The 20953-nt window shown below is 43.3% G+C and overlaps 1 protein-coding gene across 2 annotated transcripts in view; it reads left to right on the plus strand.

Annotated features, from left to right (window-relative positions):
- The first annotated feature begins 3735 nt into the window (after nucleotides 1–3735).
- The window catches only part of arhgef3 (Rho guanine nucleotide exchange factor (GEF) 3), a 190075-nt gene continuing 172857 nt past the window's right edge, over nucleotides 3736–20953 (plus strand). The window contains exon 1 of one of the 2 annotated variants that reach the window (XM_060911032.1): nucleotides 3736–3992. In XM_060911032.1, the coding sequence (XP_060767015.1) occupies nucleotides 3958–3992 (35 nt within the window). In that variant the 5' untranslated portion in view covers nucleotides 3736–3957. The remainder of the gene's footprint in view (nucleotides 3993–20953) is intronic. The other variant, XM_060911031.1, reaches the window with a different exon arrangement.

Here is a 20953-nt window from a genome sequence, read left to right on the forward strand (position 1 = left end):
TCCTCCGGGTGCTCCGGTTTCCCCCACAGTCCAAAGACATGCGGTTAGGTTAATCAAATCAAATCAAGTTTATTTGTATAGCGCTTTTAACAATAAACATTGTCGCAAAGCAGCTTTACAGAATTCGAACGACTTAAAACATGAGCTAATTTTATCCCTAATCTATCCCCAATGAGCAAGCCTGTGGCGACGGTGGCAAGGAAAAACTCCCTCAGACGACATGAGGAAGAAACCTCGAGAGGAACCAGACTCAAAAGGGAACCCATCCTCATTTGGGCAACAACAGACAGCCTGACTATATAATAAGTTTTAACAGGTATAACCCTCAACTGTCCTCATGGGGCCGTCCTTCACAGGAGCGGTGCGATAAAACTCCGACCAGACACAGGGCACCAGGATGGATCAAGCAGGTCCGAGGGGCAGAAGAGGCCAGCATCTCAATCCCAGGACCAACATGTAACTCAGAGGGACAGATTGTGGGGGGGAGAGAGAGAGAGAGAAAGAAAACATGTTGTTAGGTATGCCCTAAAAATGACAAGTATTAAATCTGTGTGGTAGGCTCGCAGAGACTAGAGTCTTTACATCAGGCATAACACACAACAATGGCATGTTAATATGGTAAAATATATCATGACCTGCTCTGGCTGGATGCTTGATTGGGTGATGGGAGCACACTCCTCAGCAATGATGAGATGCAGATGGGAGTTAGGGAGTTAGGTTAATATGGGACGGCCTTGGGCTGAGGTGCCTTTGAGCGAGGCACCTAACTCCCAACTGCTCCACAGGTGCTGTTAGCATGGCTGCCCACTGCTCTGGGTATGTGTGTGTGTGTTCGCTGCTTCAGATGGGTTAAATACAGAGAGGAAATTTCACAAGTGTGTGATGAATAAAGTTGTGCTTTTTTTCTTCAGTGTCAGACCAGACCTGACATATTTTTCCAATCCATTTAAAAAAAAAAAAAGAAGCATACTCTTGCACAAGAACACAGGACACGACTTGTCTGAAAGCATGTCTCCAACGTGCCTTGGATGTTTTGAATAACCGGGCAGCAGATGCTTGTAGACAGCCTACTCTTTGTGTGAGGATGTCTATGTTCAAAACTGGCTGATGCTCAACTGTGATATTGGTGTTCAAACAAAAAAAGAAAAAATGGGATCAGTGCTTCCCTGGTACTTTGGACAATAGTTATACTCTGTGTTCACTTATGTTGGGTACCAGGGTCTATTGATTTATAAGGTCACTCATGATCTACGTACACTTCCCGTTTGAGAGGCTTTTTCTCAGGCCTCTTCTACCCATCCATCTATAAACGGGGACCATTTTGTTAATCTGGAAGCACTGATCTCATTTATTTGAAATATAAAAGAGGTTACAGCACGTTTTTTGAGAGACAATATGATTGCCATTCATCTCATCTCATCTCATTATCTCTAGCCGCTTTATCCTTCTACAGGGTCGCAGGCAAGCTGGAGCCTATCCCAGCTGACTACGGGCGAAAGGTGGGGTACACCCTGGACAAGTCGCCAGGTCATCACAGGGCTGACACATAGACACAGACAACCATTCACACTCACATTCACACCTACGCTCAATTTAGAGCCACCAGTTAACCTAACCTGCATGTCTTTGGACTGTGGGGGAAACCGGAGCACCCGGAGGAAACCCACGCGGACAACATGCAAACTCCACACAGAAAGGCCCTCGCTGGCCCCAGGGCTCGAACCCAGGACCTTCTTGCTGTGAGGCGACAGCGCTAACCACTACACCACCGTGCCGCCATGATTGCCATTTATACACTAAATCTAAGTATTTCCCGAGTTAAACTGTGTGTATTTTATGCAAAACACATGAAGGGTGCCAATAATATCTGGTGCTAATAGAGCAGGACTGGAGGGTAAATTTTCAGTCTCACATTTTGTATATGATTAGGGCACAGTTCATTCATGTACTTTCAGTATATCTCCACAGGATGGAAGCACAGATGCGTTTGTTTGAGGAAATGCTTCAGTGAGCTGCAGCCCAGTTCACTTCAGGACAACAAATAAATTTAACTAGATCTGCTAAGGAAAGTGAAAAGTGCATATGCTAGGACAAGACTTAATGATCAGGTCAGTAGGCGTAATTAAAACTTAACCGATTTAGGATATTTTAATTAATCTAGGACAGTTAGGGAGATTTATAACATGTCTTTGGCTTGTTTGGAAAACAGTGCTCTATTTCAAAGAAAGAAAGAAAGCACAACTTTATTCATCACACACTTGTGAAATTTCCTCTCTGCATTTAACCCATCTGAAGCAGTGAACACACACATGCACCCAGAGCAGTGGGCAGCCATGCTAACAGTACCTGGGGAGCAGTTGGGAGTTAAGTGCCTCGCTCAAGGTCACCTCAGCCCAAGGCCGTCCCATATTAACCTAACCGCATGTCTTTGGACTGTGGGGGAAACCGGAGCACCCGGAGGAAACCCACGCAGACACGAGGAGAACATGCAAACTCCACACAGAAAGGCCCTCGACGGCCACTGGGTTCGAACCCAGAACCTTCTTGCAGTGAGGCGACAGTGCTAACCACTACACCACCGTGCCACTCAAAGTTTCCTCCGACCCTTGCCGATGACCTTTAATTAGATAGGATATCTTTTTAGATAGGTGGCACGGTGGTGTAGTGGTCAGCACTGTCGCCTCACAGCAAGAAGGTCCTGAGTTCAAGCCCCGTGGCCGGCGAGGGCCTTTCTGTGTGGAGTTTGCATGTTCTCCCCGTGTCTGCATGGGTTTCCTCTGGGTGCTCCGGTTTCCCCTACAGTCCAAAGACATGCGGTTAGGCTAATTGGTGGCTCTAAATTGACCGTAGGTGTGAATGGTTGTCTATGTGTCAGCCCTGTGATGACCTGGCGACTTGTCCAGGGTGTACCCCGCCTTTCGCCCGTAGTCAGCTGGGATAGGCTCCAGCTTGCCTGCGACCCTGTAGAAGGATAAAGCGGCTAGAGATAATGAGATGAGATGAGATCTTTTTAGATAGGTGGCACGGTGGTGTAGTGGTCAGCACTGTTGCCTCACAGCAAGAAGGTCCTGAGTTCGAGCCCAGCAGTCGGCGAGGGCCTTTCTGTGTGGAGTTTGCGTGTTCTCCCCGTGTCTGCACGGGTTTCCTCTGGGTGCTCCGGTTTCCCCCACAGTCCAAAGACATGCGGTTAGGCTAATTGGTGGCTCTAAATTGACCGTAGGTGTGAATAGTTGTCTATGTGTCAGCCCTGCGATGACCTGGCGACTTGTCCAGGGCTTGCCTGTAACCCTGTAGGACAGGATAATGGATGGATCTTTAGTCACGTGTACCTCAGGGTCAGACTATATGCGATGGGCGGGGCTTGTGCGTAAGGCCACGCCTATCGTGTCAGCTACACGCATGGACTGAAACACATCAACAAGGAAAACCTTTATTTACACACTTTTTTTTTTTAGTTTGTAAGAAATTAGATAAATCTTTAAGTGAAGTGTTTGTGTTAAGTGTCTGGGTTTTTTATACCGACCTGCTTTGCTTATATATTTATAGATAAAGTTTGGAAAGCATTAATTAGACAGGACCTGTTTGTGGGAACACCTCAGGCTTTCAGTGACACGGAGTAGGCGGGGTTAGTAAGTGAGACTCCGCCCCTTGTATCGGCGCCGCGCTTTGAGGCGTGAACGCGCCGCGTTAAACAACACTGCGGAAAAGGAGTGAAGGGAAAAAAAAAATAGCCAGAAGGATAACATCAGTGTGAACTTAGTTTCCGGTTTTAATAACAACAGTCCTTTTTATTTATATGTTTTATTAGTTTTGGAAGACTTTTAATTAAACAGGATATCTTTAAGTGGAGAACATTTAGCTTAGGTTTATTGTTTATAGGCTTATTTATTTATTTAGAGCTCAATTGGATGTCTAATGTTTTCCTGTTGAAATTAAAAATAGGAAAATCCTGCTTCCATGTATGCGGGTGTCGGAAGCCATGAAGTATCCGGGTAAGAAAAAAAACTCCTGACTTGTTTCAGATTAATTAAATGCTGAGTTTCAGAGCAACTTTCTACCATTGATACCATGATAAATAGAGTGCACTCTTAGAAATTTAAAGTGCATTACTGTACCTTTAGGGCTACAATGGCTTGTCACTGGAGCAGTATTCTCTCAGGCACTTATTTGTACTTTTTATACACTGCTTGGGAACATGTATGTAACTTTTTGGCTCTAAAAAGGTACACACAGTTACCTTCAAGTCAAGTCAACTTTATTGTCAAATATGCTATACATGCTCGACATACAGCACAGATGAAATTTCAGTCCTCTCTGACCCACGGTGCAAACAGGCAATGCAATAAATAAAAATAGAATAACTGAAATAAACAATATAAACACTCTAGATAAGGAATAGGTTCAATAATGAGCCCTAGAGGCTATATTGGTGTCATTTGTGCCTTGGGGTACAGAAACTGACTCCTGCTGTACCCCTATTTCTGATAATATGAAGTTATTCAATCCTGAGTACACTTTTCAAGCAAAAAAAAAAGAGTATTTTTGAAATAGTTTGTTTTCATCTCATCTCATTATCTCTAGCCGCTTTATCCTGTTCTACAGGGTCGCAGGCAAGCTGGAGCCTATCCCAGCTGACTACAGGCGAAAGGCGGGGTACACCCTGGACAAGTCGCCAGGTCATCACAGGGCTGACACATAGACACAGACAACCATTCACACTCTCACATTCACACCTACGGTCAATTTAGAGTCACCAGTTAACCTAACCTGCATGTCTTTGGACTGTGGGGGAAACCGGAGCACCCGGAGGAAACCCACGGGGAGAACATGCAAACTCCACACAGAAAGGCCCTCGCCAGCCACGGGGCTCGAACCCGGACCTTCTTGCTGTGAGGTGACAGCACTAACCACTACGCTGCCGAGCTGAAGCATAGTCTCATCTCATCTCATTATCTGTAGCCACTTTATCCTGTTCTACAGGGTCGCAGGCAAGCTGGAGCCTATCCCAGCTGACTGCGGGCGAAAGGCGGGGTACACCCTGGACAAGTCGCCAGGTCATCACAGGGCTGACACATAGACACAGACAACCATTCACACTCACATTCACACCTACGGTCAATTTAGAGTCACCAGTTAACCTAACCTGCATGTCTTTGGACTGTGGGGGAAACCCACGTGGACACGGGGAGAACATGCAAACTCCGCACAGAAAGACCCTCGCCAGCCACGGGGCTCGAACCCGGACCTTCTTGCTGTGAGGCGACAGCGCTAACCACTACACCACCGTGCTGCTGAGCTGAAGCATAGTGTTATTTATTAAATATTGTTTATTTTCAGCATTCACAAACAACACAACTAATTGCAGACCAGCCATGAGGAATTGTCCTGCCATTTGTGCTTCTCATTACTGTGTTCTTTTTTGAATTAATTTATTTATATTAATACATCACAAAACACCCAGTTTTGGAGCATGTGTGCATCACATACTCATTAGATCAAGATCCTGTTTCTTTTTCTTTTGAGATCTGGAAACGTATATTGTTTCCAGAGCCAGATATTGTTTATATATACACACACACATACACTGCTGCTGGGCTTTTTTTTTTAATAAACAGCTGAGATGTTTGGGTAGCAAGCATAGCAGCACCTTGTGAAATGGTGCTTCTTTGGAAGCTGGATTATTCAGCAGAGCAGATCCACTGTCTAGGGAAAGCTGAAGGCCTGGGATATACACTCATTGGACACTTTTTAATAGGAACCTGTTCTTGATTCTAAGATCCCTGTTTTTGGCTGCAGGAGTGGAACCCAATGTGCTGTTCTGCTGTTGCATGCTGAGATGCTTTTCTGCTCACCACAGTTGTAAAGAGTTGCTATGAGTTACTATATCCTTCCTGGCAGCTCAAACCAATCTGTCCATTTTCCTCTGACCTCTCTTTTCAACAAGGCGTTTGTTTCCACCCATAGAACTGTCACTCACTCAATTTTTATTGTTTTTCGCACCATTCTGTATAAACTCTAGAGACTGTTGTGTGTGTGTGTGTGTATGAAAACCCCAGGAGATCAGCAGTTTCTGAAATACTCAAACCAGTCCATCTGGCTCAAACCAACACCCACAGTGGAAGCCACACTTTGAGATCACAATTTTTCCCATTCTGATGTTTGAATGAAGTGAACGTTAACTGAAGCACTTGATTTGTCTCTGCATGATTTGATGCATTGTGCTGCTGTTAAGGGATCGGCTGATTTAGAAAACTGCATAAAACAACAGGTGGCTGGGTGTTCCTAATAAAGTGGCTGGTGAGTGTCCAGCACTGTACAGAAGTCTTAGGCACTCAATTTTTTTTAAAGTTTAAACCTTGTTATAGATTTTTACGGTATTTTATGACTCTTTTACATTATCGAGTCAGTACAAAAACATTTTCCATTTCCAAGCATTAGTTTTCCAGCACAAAATTAAATTGTGTGTGTTATATATTTGTAACGAGCAGGTTACCTGGCGTTGCCCAAGTTTTGCAAGATTCTGGGTTGCCCCCGGACCTCCATGTCAAATTTGGTGATGATCCGTCGAGAAATGATGTTAACCCAAGACAGACAAAAATCCAAACATCCACCACCCTGGGGACCCCCGGGGCCCAAATATGGAATTTCTGAGTTCTGCCAAACTGTTGGCATGTAGGTACAGGAGAGAGCCAGTTTAGTGAAGCTCTGTTGAGAGTTTGTGTTGATAAATGTAACGTGAAAGGCTTTGAGGGAGGGTGGATGTTGTGCCCCCCCCAAGGACCTCCCTGGGGCCCGTACATGAATTTTGTTTATATCTGCAAAATTCTGGGTCATCCCTGGACCTACTTGCCAAATTTGGTGAAAATCCATCAAGAAATGGCGACGTTAGCTCAAGACAAACAAACAAGCTTTGCTGCTTGTTATATAGAAGAAAGCAGTATATTACATAAGAGATCATGTTTCAGACAAAAAAAATTAAAGAATAATGAAGGCTCCTGGGTTTAGCTGCAGAAATAAGAAGCAAGTGCGACTGTCAAAGTCTCCAGAAAATCTCTGGCTGGTTCTGTAAGATGCTCAGTAAAACTTGGAGCTCATTTTCTTATAAAACTGTTCTAACTCGGGGGCATCGTGGCTCAGTTGGTTAAGGCGCCATACCATAAATCTGGGGACCTGGGTTTGATTCCGACCCGACGTCATTTCCCGATCCCTCCCCGTCTCTCTCTCCCGCTCATTTCCTGTCTCTACACTGTCCTATCCAATAAAAGTGGAAAAAGCCCCCCCAAAAAAAATCTATCTAAAACTGTTCTAACTGTACCAGTATTACGGTTTGCTGCTATTTATAATATTTTTTTAATGTAGAAACATTTAATTTAAGCGGGCGGCACGGTGGTGTAGTGGTTAGCGCTGTCGCCTCACAGCAAGAAGGTCCGGGTTCGAGCCCCGTGGCCGGCGAGGGCCTTTCTATGCGGAGTTTGCATGTTCTCCCCGTGTCCGCGTGGGTTTCCTCCGGGTGCGCCGGTTTCCCCCACAGTCCAAAGACATGCAGGTTAGGTTAACTGGTGACTCTAAATTGACCGTAGGTGTGAATGTGAGTGTGAATGGTTGTCTGTGTCTATGTGTCAGCCCTGTGATGACCTGGCGACTTGTCCAGGGTGTACCCCGCCTTTCGCCCGTAGTCAGCTGGGATAGGCTCCAGCTTGCCTGCGACCCTGTAGAAGGATAAAGCGGCTAGAGATGATGAGATGAGACATTTAATTTAAAATGATCAATGAAGTGAAAATACCTGTGAAGATGCACATCATATAAATATAAAATTTGCCATCATAATATCATTTACGGGCGGCACGGTGGTGTAGTGGTTAGCGCTGTCGCCTCACAGCAAGAAGGTCCTGGGTTCGAGCCCCGGGGCCGGCGAGGGCCTTTCTGTGTGGAGTTTGCATGTTCTCCCCGTGTCCGTGTGGGTTTCCTCCGGGTGCTCCGGTTTCCCCCACAGTCCAAAGACATGCAGGTTAGGTTAACTGGTGACTCTAAATTGACCGTAGGTGTGAATGTGAGTGTGAATGGTTGTCTGTGTCTATGTGTCAGCCCTGTGATGACCTGGCGACTTGTCCAGGGTGTACCCCGCCTTTCGCCCGTAGTCAGCTGGGATAGGCTCCAGCTTGCCTGCGACCCTGTAGAAGGATAAAGCGGCTAGAGATAGTGAGATGAGTGAGATATCATTTACGTTTCCTCATTAAAAAGTCTATGAATATTCAACATATTCTCTTGCCATCCCAATAATGTAATCTTATGTGAACATTAGGTCACATAACGAGCCAACTGCTAATAAACAAGCTTGCATTTGTCTCCCATAGTTATGAGTGGGATTACAATATTGGATTCTTCTTGTCTACGTAGTGCCTGGATGCCGCGTCATCCTTCTGTTGTGATACCTTTAAACCTTACACCTGTTTGGTGCCATGACAAGCTAAGCTTTTACATAAGGCTCACTGAATCCTGTTTTATTTCCTCAAGAACTGAGAAAATGTATAATCTGAACTCTAGAATAAGAATCAGCTATCCAGGCCGAATGAACCTTCTGTGCTTTATCTCCTAAACAACTTTTGTGCAGTTGATTTTCAACGCAGATATGAAATAAAACGACCCTCGTTTATATTTAGATCCTACAGCATATGTCTCGTGCACAAGGCTGGGCCATGTCAGTAGATATGATGAGCTCGTAAGCCTCGAGGTCACGTGTGATCTGGGCTGATTGTTCACCTGTTGCCTTATCAACAAGTGTGCATGTCTCAGGCCTTTTCTCTAGAGAGTACATCCACGTTTTTTGGTCATCCTGGCTGAGCTGAAATGACCCCACTGCTGGGAAAAAATCACCAGAGCGTGCTCGTTCGTAAGCCCCGTACTAATCCCAGCTGAATGTGTTTAGAATAATGTTTTAACCGGGTGTGACTGGGGAGCTGCTCGGGTGACGAGTGAGGCTTGATCTTTGCTTTGCTGTTTCTTAGTTGGATTATTGACGTTTTTTTCTGGCTGTTTCATGAATTCACAGCAACACAGTCATCCAGATGAGTGTCTTCTGAATGCCTCTTTCCCAAGACTTGTACAAGACCATCAGTATTGGATTTCTCGAAGAAACAACACATTCTGTGTATATCTTTATCTGATGAAGGATAGACTGACTTGTGGTCTCTCACATCATTAAGCTTATATCATGGTTTATTATAAATTTGCTCGTTGTACAGTATTGTATGCTATCATTTTTATAGTAACTAATTGACAAGGATTTGTATGGTGGACGTGCTACATAATCCAAGGCCAATAATAAATGGAATACATTACAAAGATGTTGCACTCGGAGAGCACGCATCTCTACCAAGGGCAATAGTCAGCTCCTGTATCATATGCAAACCTGCAACCACATTATGCCTTATATATATATTTTGAAAACCATTAGAATTATGTGCCTACATGTGTATCCCAGAGGATTACTGGTACCCATGAATATCTGTCGATTGTGATATTGAGCTATCATATTTCTACACTGGCTATGTTTTATCACAACTTTACTATCATCGACTGGATTTTAAGATGTCTGGCATTGTTGATTACCGACTTCCGCCAAGGCTAAATGCCGTATCTCGGAACATTAGCGTTAGTGGAGGTGAAACTATATTCGTGGATCCATCCCATGACTCAGATCCACTCCAAAATTTAATCAGTTCTTCCTTGGGACCATGCCAAACCCTTTCACCAAGTTTCATAGAAATCGGGTCGGAAGGTTTTACACAATCTTGCTTACAGGCAAACGAACCGTGCTGAAAATGTAGGGTTATGTTTGGCAGAGATAAAAAGTAACGTATATTTTATATGCTGAAGTTTTTTTTGGAAGGAGGTGTCTCCAGTATCAGCGCTTTGTTACTTAATGTAGAGTTTTCTCCACAAGCTAGAAGTCTTCCAGTTTCTCAGTAACATGGCAATCTTCAGGGGTTTTTTTTTTTTTTTTTTGGTCTTGTACACGAATACATAGTTTTATACGCAAATACTTAAGGGAATGTCCCAAAATGTGTTGAAACTGGAACTGGTGGTAAAATGCTGGAATGCTGACGTTCCTCAAGTTATTTTTCTGCTGAAATAATAGCGTCACTTTCTGATTTGTTTGTTTGTATGAAATACAAAGTCAAGTCAGGTGATGTTTCTGAAATACCAATGGGACCTCATGAAAGTGAAAGTCAAAGCGAGTATAAATGGTGGGGATTCCACAGTTTCCTCTTCTGAAGTGAAAAAAAAAATCTCACACTCTCCACAAATGTACTGCATTACTGTTGGTGTATTGGAGTGTAAATTCCAACAACACATTATATAAGGATGGCACCCAAATGAAGTAACCTATGCTGGACTTACTGGAATCTGTCAAATGGGTTGTGTAAAGTTTTGAACATTCCTAAAGGGAAACTCCAGTCAATTTTTTTGAAGAGAAAAAAAAATCACTGATGCATGATGACTTGCATCCCACTTTATTTACGTGGTAGATTCTGTAGAATCTGAAGTAGAGTGGGATTTCCTGGTTTGAATCCTGGGGAAACTTTTTGTATCTTAATGGTGGAAGTAGATTTTGAAGAACTACAATCATTTTTAGGTGGAATTTTTCACCTAAACCCCCCCCCCCCCCCCCAAGCTTCAAAAGTTTGACCGTTACTCTGTTTATTTAAAACCAACCAAAAAATAGAGACACAGGGTAACACAAAACCCAAAGGACATCTACAAATATGGTCATGGAAATGGCTCTTGTGGCTTTTTTTAAAAAAAAAATAATTTCCACACTCGTGCCTCATCTCATCTCATTATCTGTAGCCACTTTATCCTGTTCTACAGGGTCGCAGGCAAGCTGGAGCCTATCCCAGCTGACTACAGGCGAAAGGCGGGGTACACCCTGGACAAGTCGCCAGGTCATCACAGGGCTGACACACACACACTGCGTTTACATGCACATCCAAATCGAGCTACTGTCGGTAATCGAGCTAAGGGTCCCAGCAGGGGTGCCAGAGAAATCCAATCCTACATGCACACAAGGAAATCGAGCTATTGTGTGAGGTACATTGTGCACCCGAGCCACAGGTGGCGCTACACGCCCCATCGTGTTGGTACACTTCCGGTTGTCGTCATGAAGAAGAGCTATTCAAGAGTGTAAACAAAGTTATCAGTTCCGTGTTCACAAGAAGAACGATGACGAGGACAGCAACATCGAGATATATATTCAACTCCTTAAGCTGAATGAGCATGAACTCTATCTCCTCATTGCTCCAGAAGTGCACGTTTCTACTACTGTTGTCATGCCGACCGAGGCTGTTGTGTTTCCCGCTTGTGGTCTCGTCACTCGTCACTTCCGGAAGGGGCAGTGCTGAAGTAAGTAGCTCGACTACGTAGCTCGATAGGGTTTACATGCACTAAGTAGCTCGGCTACAATCGCATAATCTAGGTCGCGTAGCTTGATTACGAGAAATCCAGTTCGGTTCGATTTCAGCTGAGCTAAGGTGTTTCCATGGCATTTAGAACTTCGATTTCAGTCGAGCAACGGCAGAAATTCGATTTTCTCTATGTGCATGTAAACGCACTGACAGACACAGACAACCATTCACACTCACATTCACACCTACGGTCAATTTAGAGTCACCAGTTAACCTAACCTGCATGTCTTTGGACTGTGGGGGAAACCGGAGCACCCGGAGGAAACCCACGCGGGCAACATGCAAACTCCGCGCAGAAAGGCCCTCATCAGCTGTGGGGCTCGAACCCAGGACCTTCTTGCTGTGAGGCGGCAGCGCTAACCACTACACCACCGTGCCGGCACACTCGTGCCTATTCTTTGAAAAAAAATTGTCTTCAATAAAGACCTTGTGACATCAGACAGAACTGGTTAATGGACACCTGAAGGTTTTGAAGGACACCTGACCATCACACCCATGTGTAGGTTTTCCTCAAACTGTTGTGTGTTGTATAAAATCTTTGTCTATGCTGTAGAATTACAACTTCCCTTCACTGGAGCTAAGAGGCCCAAACTTATGAGTATGAAAATTCCTCATTGCACAAAGTGAGCTCCGTGAAGACCTGGTTTGACAAGGTTGGATGAGAAGAACTGGAGTATCCTGCACGGATCCCTGACCTGAGCCCCGTTTGGGATGAACTGGGACACCAGCTGAACCCCAGGCTTCCTTGACCTCATGAATGCTCTTGTGGCTGAATGAACACACATCCCCAAAATCTAATGGAAGGCCTTCGTATAAGGGTGGAGGTTATTATAGCAGAAAGTGGGGACTAAATCTGGAATGAAATGCTTATCAAGCACATATGATGGTTAGTGTCTACATCCTAACAGATACGGTAAGAACTTGTATGAAATCAGTAATACTTGCTTACGTAGTAAAACTGTACAAGGATGTGAAAGCAGGAATTTGTGGTGGAGACCTAGGGAAAGTTTCATCAGAAAGTGCAAGTAAAGCCATCGAAGCTGAGCTCTGAGCAAGTCTTGGGGGTCTATGTGCTTATGTAGATATGTTGCGCTGCTTGAGACTGCACTCTGGGGCAAAAAATGGTCCAAGTGCCCTTTTGCTAGCCTGGCAAGCCAGACTAAATGTGAATATTTAGTCTGGCCTCGATCCGTAGACATTTCCGAAGCGGGTAGGAGGAACAAACCGCTGTCTTTCAAACTGTCTCTGTGCGTATAGGCCAACGCTCTGACCAATCAGCACAACAGTGACTGTGACGTAGTCAGAGCGACAGAAAGCAGTGGGGGAGGCCTTGAAATAAATAATTTTTCAAAATGCGTATTAATTAATAAACAGGTTCTAGATATTAAGAAGTTTGGAGATAATGACCACAAGTTTGGAGTCTGTACCACATACTTAACATACACTTATTTTTTTCAAGTGTTTTACAAGTGTTTGCTTAAACTGTTTTTGAGAGTTTTTATTTAGTGGTGTTTGGTGAAATAACTTCCCTTAAATTTAAAATAACGGGAAAATAAGAAACAATCAAAAAGTAATGTTTCAAAGCTGTTTATTAATTCTTCGTACTGCACAAACTAGCCCCATCCTTTTGGCTACGAGCGGAGCCAGCTGGTAGATCAGACTTTTGCCATAGCCGGTCGGCAAAACAGCGAAAACGTCCTTCTTGAAAAGGAATGAGCGGAGAGCCTCTTCCTGCTCATGGTTCAACGAAAACTCCAAGTCTAATTCTTCTAAAACTGATTCCAAAGCGGAGTCAAACGCGCGCTGTTCACTAGCCGTAGCCATCTTTCCTGTTGCGCTTTCTCCAGCGTCGGGCAGCTTTGTCGTCACTCCTGCAAAAGCCCGCCCAAAGAATCCAAACAAAAACCTTGTGTTGTGATTGGCGGGCACGATTTGATGCCCGGGGTGTTTGTTTATATGGTGCGAGGCTAGACCCATTCGCTAGGCAAAAAATATTTTTGGCCGCTAGGCGGGTGGGTCTAGTTTACTAGGCTACCCTTTTGCCACAAAAGTGTTGCAGGTCATTCAGTTTTTGGACCAAATTCGTGTTATTGCATCATGAGTCAGCTTATCCATCTGTGGGCGGTCATTCCAACTGAGTGGAGAATTTTAAGAATTCATTCTTTGACTTAATCTCATCCATGTTGCATCTCTACTCCATTAATATTATCTTCACTGCGAAATAAAAAGACTAACTTTCATCTGTACACACCTGGCTGTAGAATTGATGGGTTTCTCAGCTTGGTACTGACCGAACCATAATCGCTTGCACAATTCTGGAGCCTTTATACGCTGTTATTTTCAACACTATTTGCCCCAGATGTAGATTTGATGATTGTGGATGTCAATTTCATGAAAAACACAGTAAAATAAGCTACTACCGTTTTTAAATATATTGCACTTGAAATAGTTGAATTGTTTTCACAGGATGCGTTTTCCACTTAGACAGAATGTTTATGTTCAGCTAGGCTTAGTCAAAAAAAAAAAAAAAACATGGTTGGGTCTTTTGGAATATTCTCTTGCACTTACTAGCACACCATTACCTTCTACACTCACTGGCCACTATATTAGGAACACCCATCCACCTGCGGTTTTATGCAGTTATCTCATCAGCCGATCCCTTAAGAGCAGCACAATGCATCAAATCATGCAGATACAAATCAAGCGCTTCAGTTTACGTTCGCTTCAAACATCAGAACGGGAAAAATTGTGATCTCCAAGTGTGACTTTCACTGTGGCACTGTGGGTGTTGGTTTGAGCCAGATGGACTGGTTTGAGTATTTCAGAAACTGCTGATCTCCTGGGGTTTTCACACACAACAGTCTCGAAAGTTTACACAGAATGGTGCGAAAAACAAAAAGCATTAAGTGACTGAGCGACAGTTCTGTGGGTGGAAATAAACACCTTGTTGGGAAGAGAGGTCAGAGGAAAATGGACAGATTGGTTTGAGCTGCCAGGAAGGATATAGTAACTCGTAGCAACTCTTTACAACCGTGGTGAGCAGAAAAGCATCTCAGCATGCAACAGCAGAAGAACACATTGGGTTCCACTCCTGCCAGCCTATTACAAGTTCTTATTAAAGTGGCCGGTGAGTGTATGTATTTCATGCAGTAAGCGCACACGTAATACTACTGCTAATGTTTACTCAATGCTTAAAATTCACTGTAAATGTTTCTCAAATATAGGATCATACTGCTGAGATGTTAGTCATACATTCTGCACTGGAGACTCTTCTAGCCAGTCTAGGGTCACCAACTACAGTGGTGCTTGAAAGTTTGTGAAGCCTTTAGAATTTTCTATGTTTCTGCATAAATATGACCTTAAACATCATCAGATTTTCACACAAGTCCTAAAAGTAGATAAAGAGAACCCAGTTAAACAAATGAGACAAAAATATTATACTTGGTCATTTATTTATTGAGGAAAATGATCCAATATTACATATCTGTGAGTGGCAAAAGTATGTGAACCTTTGCTTTCAGTATCTGGTGTGACCCCCCCTTGTGCAGCAATAACTGCAACTAAACGTTTGCAGAAACTGTTGATCAGTCCTGCACACTGGCTTGGAGGGATTTTAGCCCGTTCCTCCGTACAGAACAGCTTCAACTCTGGGATGTTGGTGGGTTTCCTCACATGAACTGCTCACTTCAGGTCCTTCCACAACATTTCCATTGGATTAAGGTCAGGACTTTGACTTGGCCATTCCAAAACATTAACTTTATTCTTCTTTAAAGTGCTGATGACACGTTTTTGACATCTTTGGCGATGTTTTATAACATAAAAAGTAATTCCTGATGATCCATATATTAATTCACGAAGGCGCCTATTTTACAAGTTATGATAAACGCGGATATTTGGGCAAATTTGACGGGGCTGCAGCACCCAGGAGACGAAAGAGGAGGACGGGCTATATGACGTCAGCGAAAGAATCTTCCTCCTCACTTGCCAGTTTGTTGTTGATGCGAGAGGTGTTCAGTTTATCATTATTAGTATTATTATTATAATATATAATATATATAGTTATTATGCCTTCGCGTTGTGTTGCCGGCTTTTGCTCCAAAACCCACAAGGATGGGGGAAGTTTATTCAAGTTTCCCAGAGATCCCGAGCTGCATGCGAAGTGGGTGAAGCAAGTCAGGCGCACTCGTGACAAGTGGGAGCCCTCACCAACATCCGTCCTGTGCTCTGAACACTTCGATTTGGATCGTTTTGACACCCTTCCCAGCTTAAAGGAATCTCTTGGGTGTGCAGTTCAGCACAAACGTGTGTTGCTGCCATCAGCAGTGCCTACAGTATTCCGGAGGGGTCTACTAGTAGCTATGCCGGATCCAGCAGTCGCCTGGGACAAGCCGACTCCTCCAAAGACAGTCCAACTGTCAGAACATGTGTTGAGAAACGACATAAGATAAAGGTACGTAGAGCTATAGAGTGCTCCAACATGATGCTAAAAATAGTAACCATGCGGTCTGCGAGGCCATCTTGGAAGTGACTCGCTCCAGAGCGCTCATAGGGTACACATCATAGAGTACACATTCATGATAATCATAAACGTAATCATAAAGTCGGTGTGATATCAGTCATGTATTTGCTTGTGAAAGCTTGTTTCTCAAAGCAAACACTGAGGGAAAGCTAACTTAGCCAGACAAGTAGGCTACAGATTGTCATTTGCTTACGCTGATGTAGGTTATCAAATATTTTGCTTCATTCAAGGATAAAACTAAGAAGCCATAAACTAGAAGACGTGCCTGCCAATATTATCCTAAATGTATCACGGATCAGGCATAGTCGTAAGCTTATTATGTTAGCCGTTTGCATGCTCCATTAGGAACTATGTATTCAGTGTAGCATACGGCTTACATGATATAAGCAGTGTTTGCACATGCAAGACAACAATACACAATATTAAAATATTGATTCCGTAACATTTTGAACAAATACGGGTTGACCTACCAATCCTTGTTATCCAACCTTGTGGTGTTCAATGCTGGGCTGTCTGCCTGTCCGCTGTCCATCTCGGAGTCGGGGTCGCTCTCAGATTGGTGCACAGTAACCGGTTCAAACCTGTATGGTTGGATGCACCCGTGTTCGTCATCACTTGATTCTTCCGATCTATCCCACTCAACACAATTCTAGACTCCCAGAAGAGGAAGAGCTAGAGAGTTCACCGGCGTTTTCATGCGCCATTTCCATTGAGTAGAACAGCCAGTGAACCGCAGCGTGTTCTTCCGCTGACGTCACAGCATGGCCGCGAGCCACGGACCCAGTTTTCTTGCGCTGTGCAATTAAAAGTTGGATATTCGCGTAACAACAGCTTCTTTTCACATAATTATAACAGAAATCTAACATGTTTGCCATGTTGTATAGTTTATTTAAGAAATTGCATAGAGTCATGTTCGTGTCATCAGCCCTTTAACCATTCTTTGGTAGAACGACTTGTGTGCTTAGGGTCGTTGTTTTGCTGCATGACCCACCTTCTCTTGAGATTCAGTTCATGGACAGATTCAGAATTCATTGTTCCATCAATGACGGCAAGCCGTCCTGGCCCAGATGCAGCAAAACGGGCCCAAACCACGATACTACCACCACCATGTTTCACAGATGGGATGCAATATATCCCATCATGCATTGTGGTTGCGCTGAAAGAAAAAAGTACATTGGGGTGAACGAACAGAGGAAGAAACACATTTATAAACGGACATTCAAGTACAATTAAAAATAGTAAGAGAATAGAAAAAAGCTAAAATAGAATGACAGATAAAATACAAGAATAAATGTTTCAGTGTAGAGAGAGGAATGGACCGAATCGATCAGGTGATTCACTGCCGTTGAATCATCAAATTTGATTTAATAAAAAAAAAAAAGCCTCAAATTTGATTTAATAAAGGGCAGCAGCAAAGAAGAAAATAAGTATTCAGCCTTGATTTAAAAGAACTGAAAGATGCAGCAGACACAAAGTACTTTGTATTTGTTAATGTGGGAAATACGCTCAGTATAATATGGATTTATCACAAAAATACGTATGTATTTATTATTTTGAAATCCCACCAGCCGTATGATCTGGCCCGTTTTAATTGTGCAACAGTAACGATTTAAATACCAGCGTGACGGAGTAGTGTCCAAAAGCGTTTTTCATTTTACCAATGAGCTCACTATATAGTCCTCTATATAGTAATTCCCTATATAGGGAGTAGGGAATAGTGAATGAGTGAGTGATTTCGGACACAGGGAAAGACTTGTAACTTTTGAACTTGTAAAAGATATAAATTAAAAATATAAAAAGCAAGCATTAAACTGCTATAATGGATAAATATCAAATGTATATCATTATATCAAGGAGGTCTCATATAGACCCTTTTCACTCATGTGACCTTCGTAAGCGCGACCGCCATTTTGGACATGAAGAAATAACGGTTTATGGCACAGACCCTTTCGGTTCTCGCTCATCTAGCTGCTACAATGACTGCTTAGATTGTAACAATAATACCTAACACACATTTAAGTATCCGTCGTAAAGACGTGAAACTCGTCGAGTGACGAGTGTGTTCATTGATAAGCTAACACAATCTAAAAGTAGACATACCATCACACTGCCTTGGCGCTGTGTACAGTTTACCTTCTATGGTTTGTGCACTCACTATTTGCCATTACTTTCTCCAACCCAGTGTTCGAACTATGCCGATATTTTCAGGGGGTCCCTTTTTTTCCCTTGGGGGGTGCTTGCGCTTGTCTCAGAGCGCGGATCTCCAAACACATGAGAAGCCTATCTTGCGCACATATCATGCGGACTCCACACCTCCACACACGCATCGCGTCTGAAGTCATAACTCATCAGGGGAAATCGTGTCTGCATTGGCATGTTCAAAAAACAACCTCGCGTCAACAATGATACCACACGCAAGAAAAGAAAAAAAAAAAAGTCAGGCTACTCAACACATCTGATCCACAGCAGCACCAAAGCATCACTGGAAATCATGTCAACAACCAATCTTCCATTTCAACACGCGTCAACAAACAAATGGCACCACAAACATGAACGAATCGGTCAGGCTACCGATTCCAAACCCACAGCAGACGAATAATTAAATGCATCTTACCTTAAAGCAGAATCGACCACAAAGGAAGTCTGTTGGCACACTTCCTTCCTACTAGTTTGTGTCCCCAACCTGGCAGCAGCAGTCGTTGTCATATCGGTTTATTTTATCTTTGATGTAAACACAACACTTCGGATATGCAAATGCTTCCCGTTACACACGATTGCTATGTCAATAAACATCATTTTGCCAATATTTTAGAGACCATCCATCTTCTCCGTCGGTCAGCATCTGTCGGGATCCGATAAAATGATAAATCTTGCCTTGTGCGTTGATGGTTACTACATCCAGGTGCACAACAATATAATGGCATGATGGAAGTCTTGCTGAAAGTAAAAACTTTCTTTGATGGCTATATTCCTTTCGATGCTTCGCCGTCGTTCCTCGTTGTTGGCTGTGGTAGACTACTGGTAGTACATGTCCAAAATGGCGGCCGCGTTTGTCGTGACGTCACGTGAAAAGGGTCCATAGGACATATTAAGTTGTAAATATAACTAAATGCAATTTAACTCTATTGATCACAAATATTAGATTTGCACACAATGTGCCACTAGTGCACTCTTTGTCCAAAAGGTTAACTCTAGAAGTGTTCTCTGAAGGATGTTTGAGGAGAGAGAGTTTTTGTTAGCGGATTCATTTTAAAGCTACATTTTCCTACACTTTGTCGATGACATTGATCATTTTGGCATTTCTCTAAATTTGGATCTGCAGCTGTTCCTAGATTAGACTTGTAAACTGTTCTCTCTCTCTCTCTCTCTCTCTCTCTCTCTCTCTCTCTCTCTCTCTCCACCACCTGTCATCCCACACATTCGCTGTGGTTCATACACTCACTCAGCTGTGATGAAAAAGCCTGTCATTAACCACCAGGTGGAATATTTTTTTTTTTTTTACCAACATTGCCTTTTTGTTATCAGTGACTCACTTCTTTCCTTTATACTGCATATGTTTTGTCCCAAAAAGGCTTATTTCCTCTCAGACGTCATTCACACTGATGTACCATGTGCCAGAACTGATAAGTGTGTTATGAAATGTGCTCGACATGACTCTTGGACTATCACTGAAGACTGAAGGTGTCTGAACACAATGCTTAACCTTGTTCTGATAAGTTATCCAGGTCAAAACAGTTCCATAAATTGCTCTTGTCAAGACTGAGTGGAGTCCTATGGCGCTATGATGAAGCAGAGGGCCTTAAAAAAGTTGATCGTGTTGAAATGAGCTACGCATCCTCTGCCAGTATGGTTTGCCTGATGATAAACTGGTAGTTAAAGCATAGAACAAAATCACTAGCTACATCATGTAGCTCGAGAGCAAAACTAAAAAAGCAAAACTCAAATCAAGCATGTATTCCCGGACCATCTTCTCAATTTTTCTTTATCTTTTCATCCCCTTTTCTGATTTACATGTCTGTGTCGAATATCTGATACTGTTCTTGCAGTATTACGCACAATACCAGCCCTGTGGTTGGCCACAATTTGCAAACGAAAACAAAATACAGGGATATCACTGAGACGTGATGTGGCTTAGGACACAGTGTAACCCACTGTAATCTTTAAACATGACCAGAACTTGAACGCTATGTGGGCGACCATCTTGGACAGCAAATTTTTTTGTCTCCAGACACCTCAGCTCCTGAAGATTAAAGGATAAAATTTTGGCCATAAAGGGATACATGTGATCAGCAACGGTACTGGAACTGGCTGTGGCATTCAAACAAAGCTCAACTGCTGTGAAATGGACCCAGTGTGTGCTAAGAAAGTCTTCCCCACACCATTACACCACCCCCACCAGCCTAAACAACAAAAAGACAAGGCTGTAGCCTTTGGTTCTTGTTCTTGGCTGACAGGAATGGAAGCCAATGTTGTTTCTGCAGTTCCACCTCAAGATGCTTTTCTGCTCAACACGGTTATAAAGAATGGTTCTCCATCATAACCTTCCTGACCTCTTTCACCAGCAAGGTATTTGCGGCCACAGACCTGCCGCTCACTCTAGAGACGGTTATGTGAGGCCAACAACCATTACATAATCGAAGTCATGACAGGTTTTCCCTATTCTGATGTTTGTTGTGAACATTAACTGAAACTCTTGACCTGTATCCGCATGAGTTTTAGCTCATCTGGCCATAAAGCCGATGAGCTATTGCCGTGGCGTCTGTCGTCCGTCGTCCACAATTCGGTTAAATCATATCTCTCGTCAATTCTCCATGGATTTCCATTCCGGTTGTTTCTGTTTGAAAGAACTCATCACGCCGCACAAAACTTGGTGGTTGTTTGGTCAAATTAATGAATTTTCCAGGCCTCTCACTAGAATTGGATCTCCTCTTATTTCTCATCCCATTCCAGTTCTGATTGATGTTTTGGG

The sequence above is a fragment of the Neoarius graeffei genome, chromosome 26, assembly GCF_027579695.1.
Source record: "Neoarius graeffei isolate fNeoGra1 chromosome 26, fNeoGra1.pri, whole genome shotgun sequence".
NCBI classification, from domain to species: Eukaryota; Metazoa; Chordata; class Actinopteri; order Siluriformes; family Ariidae; genus Neoarius; species Neoarius graeffei.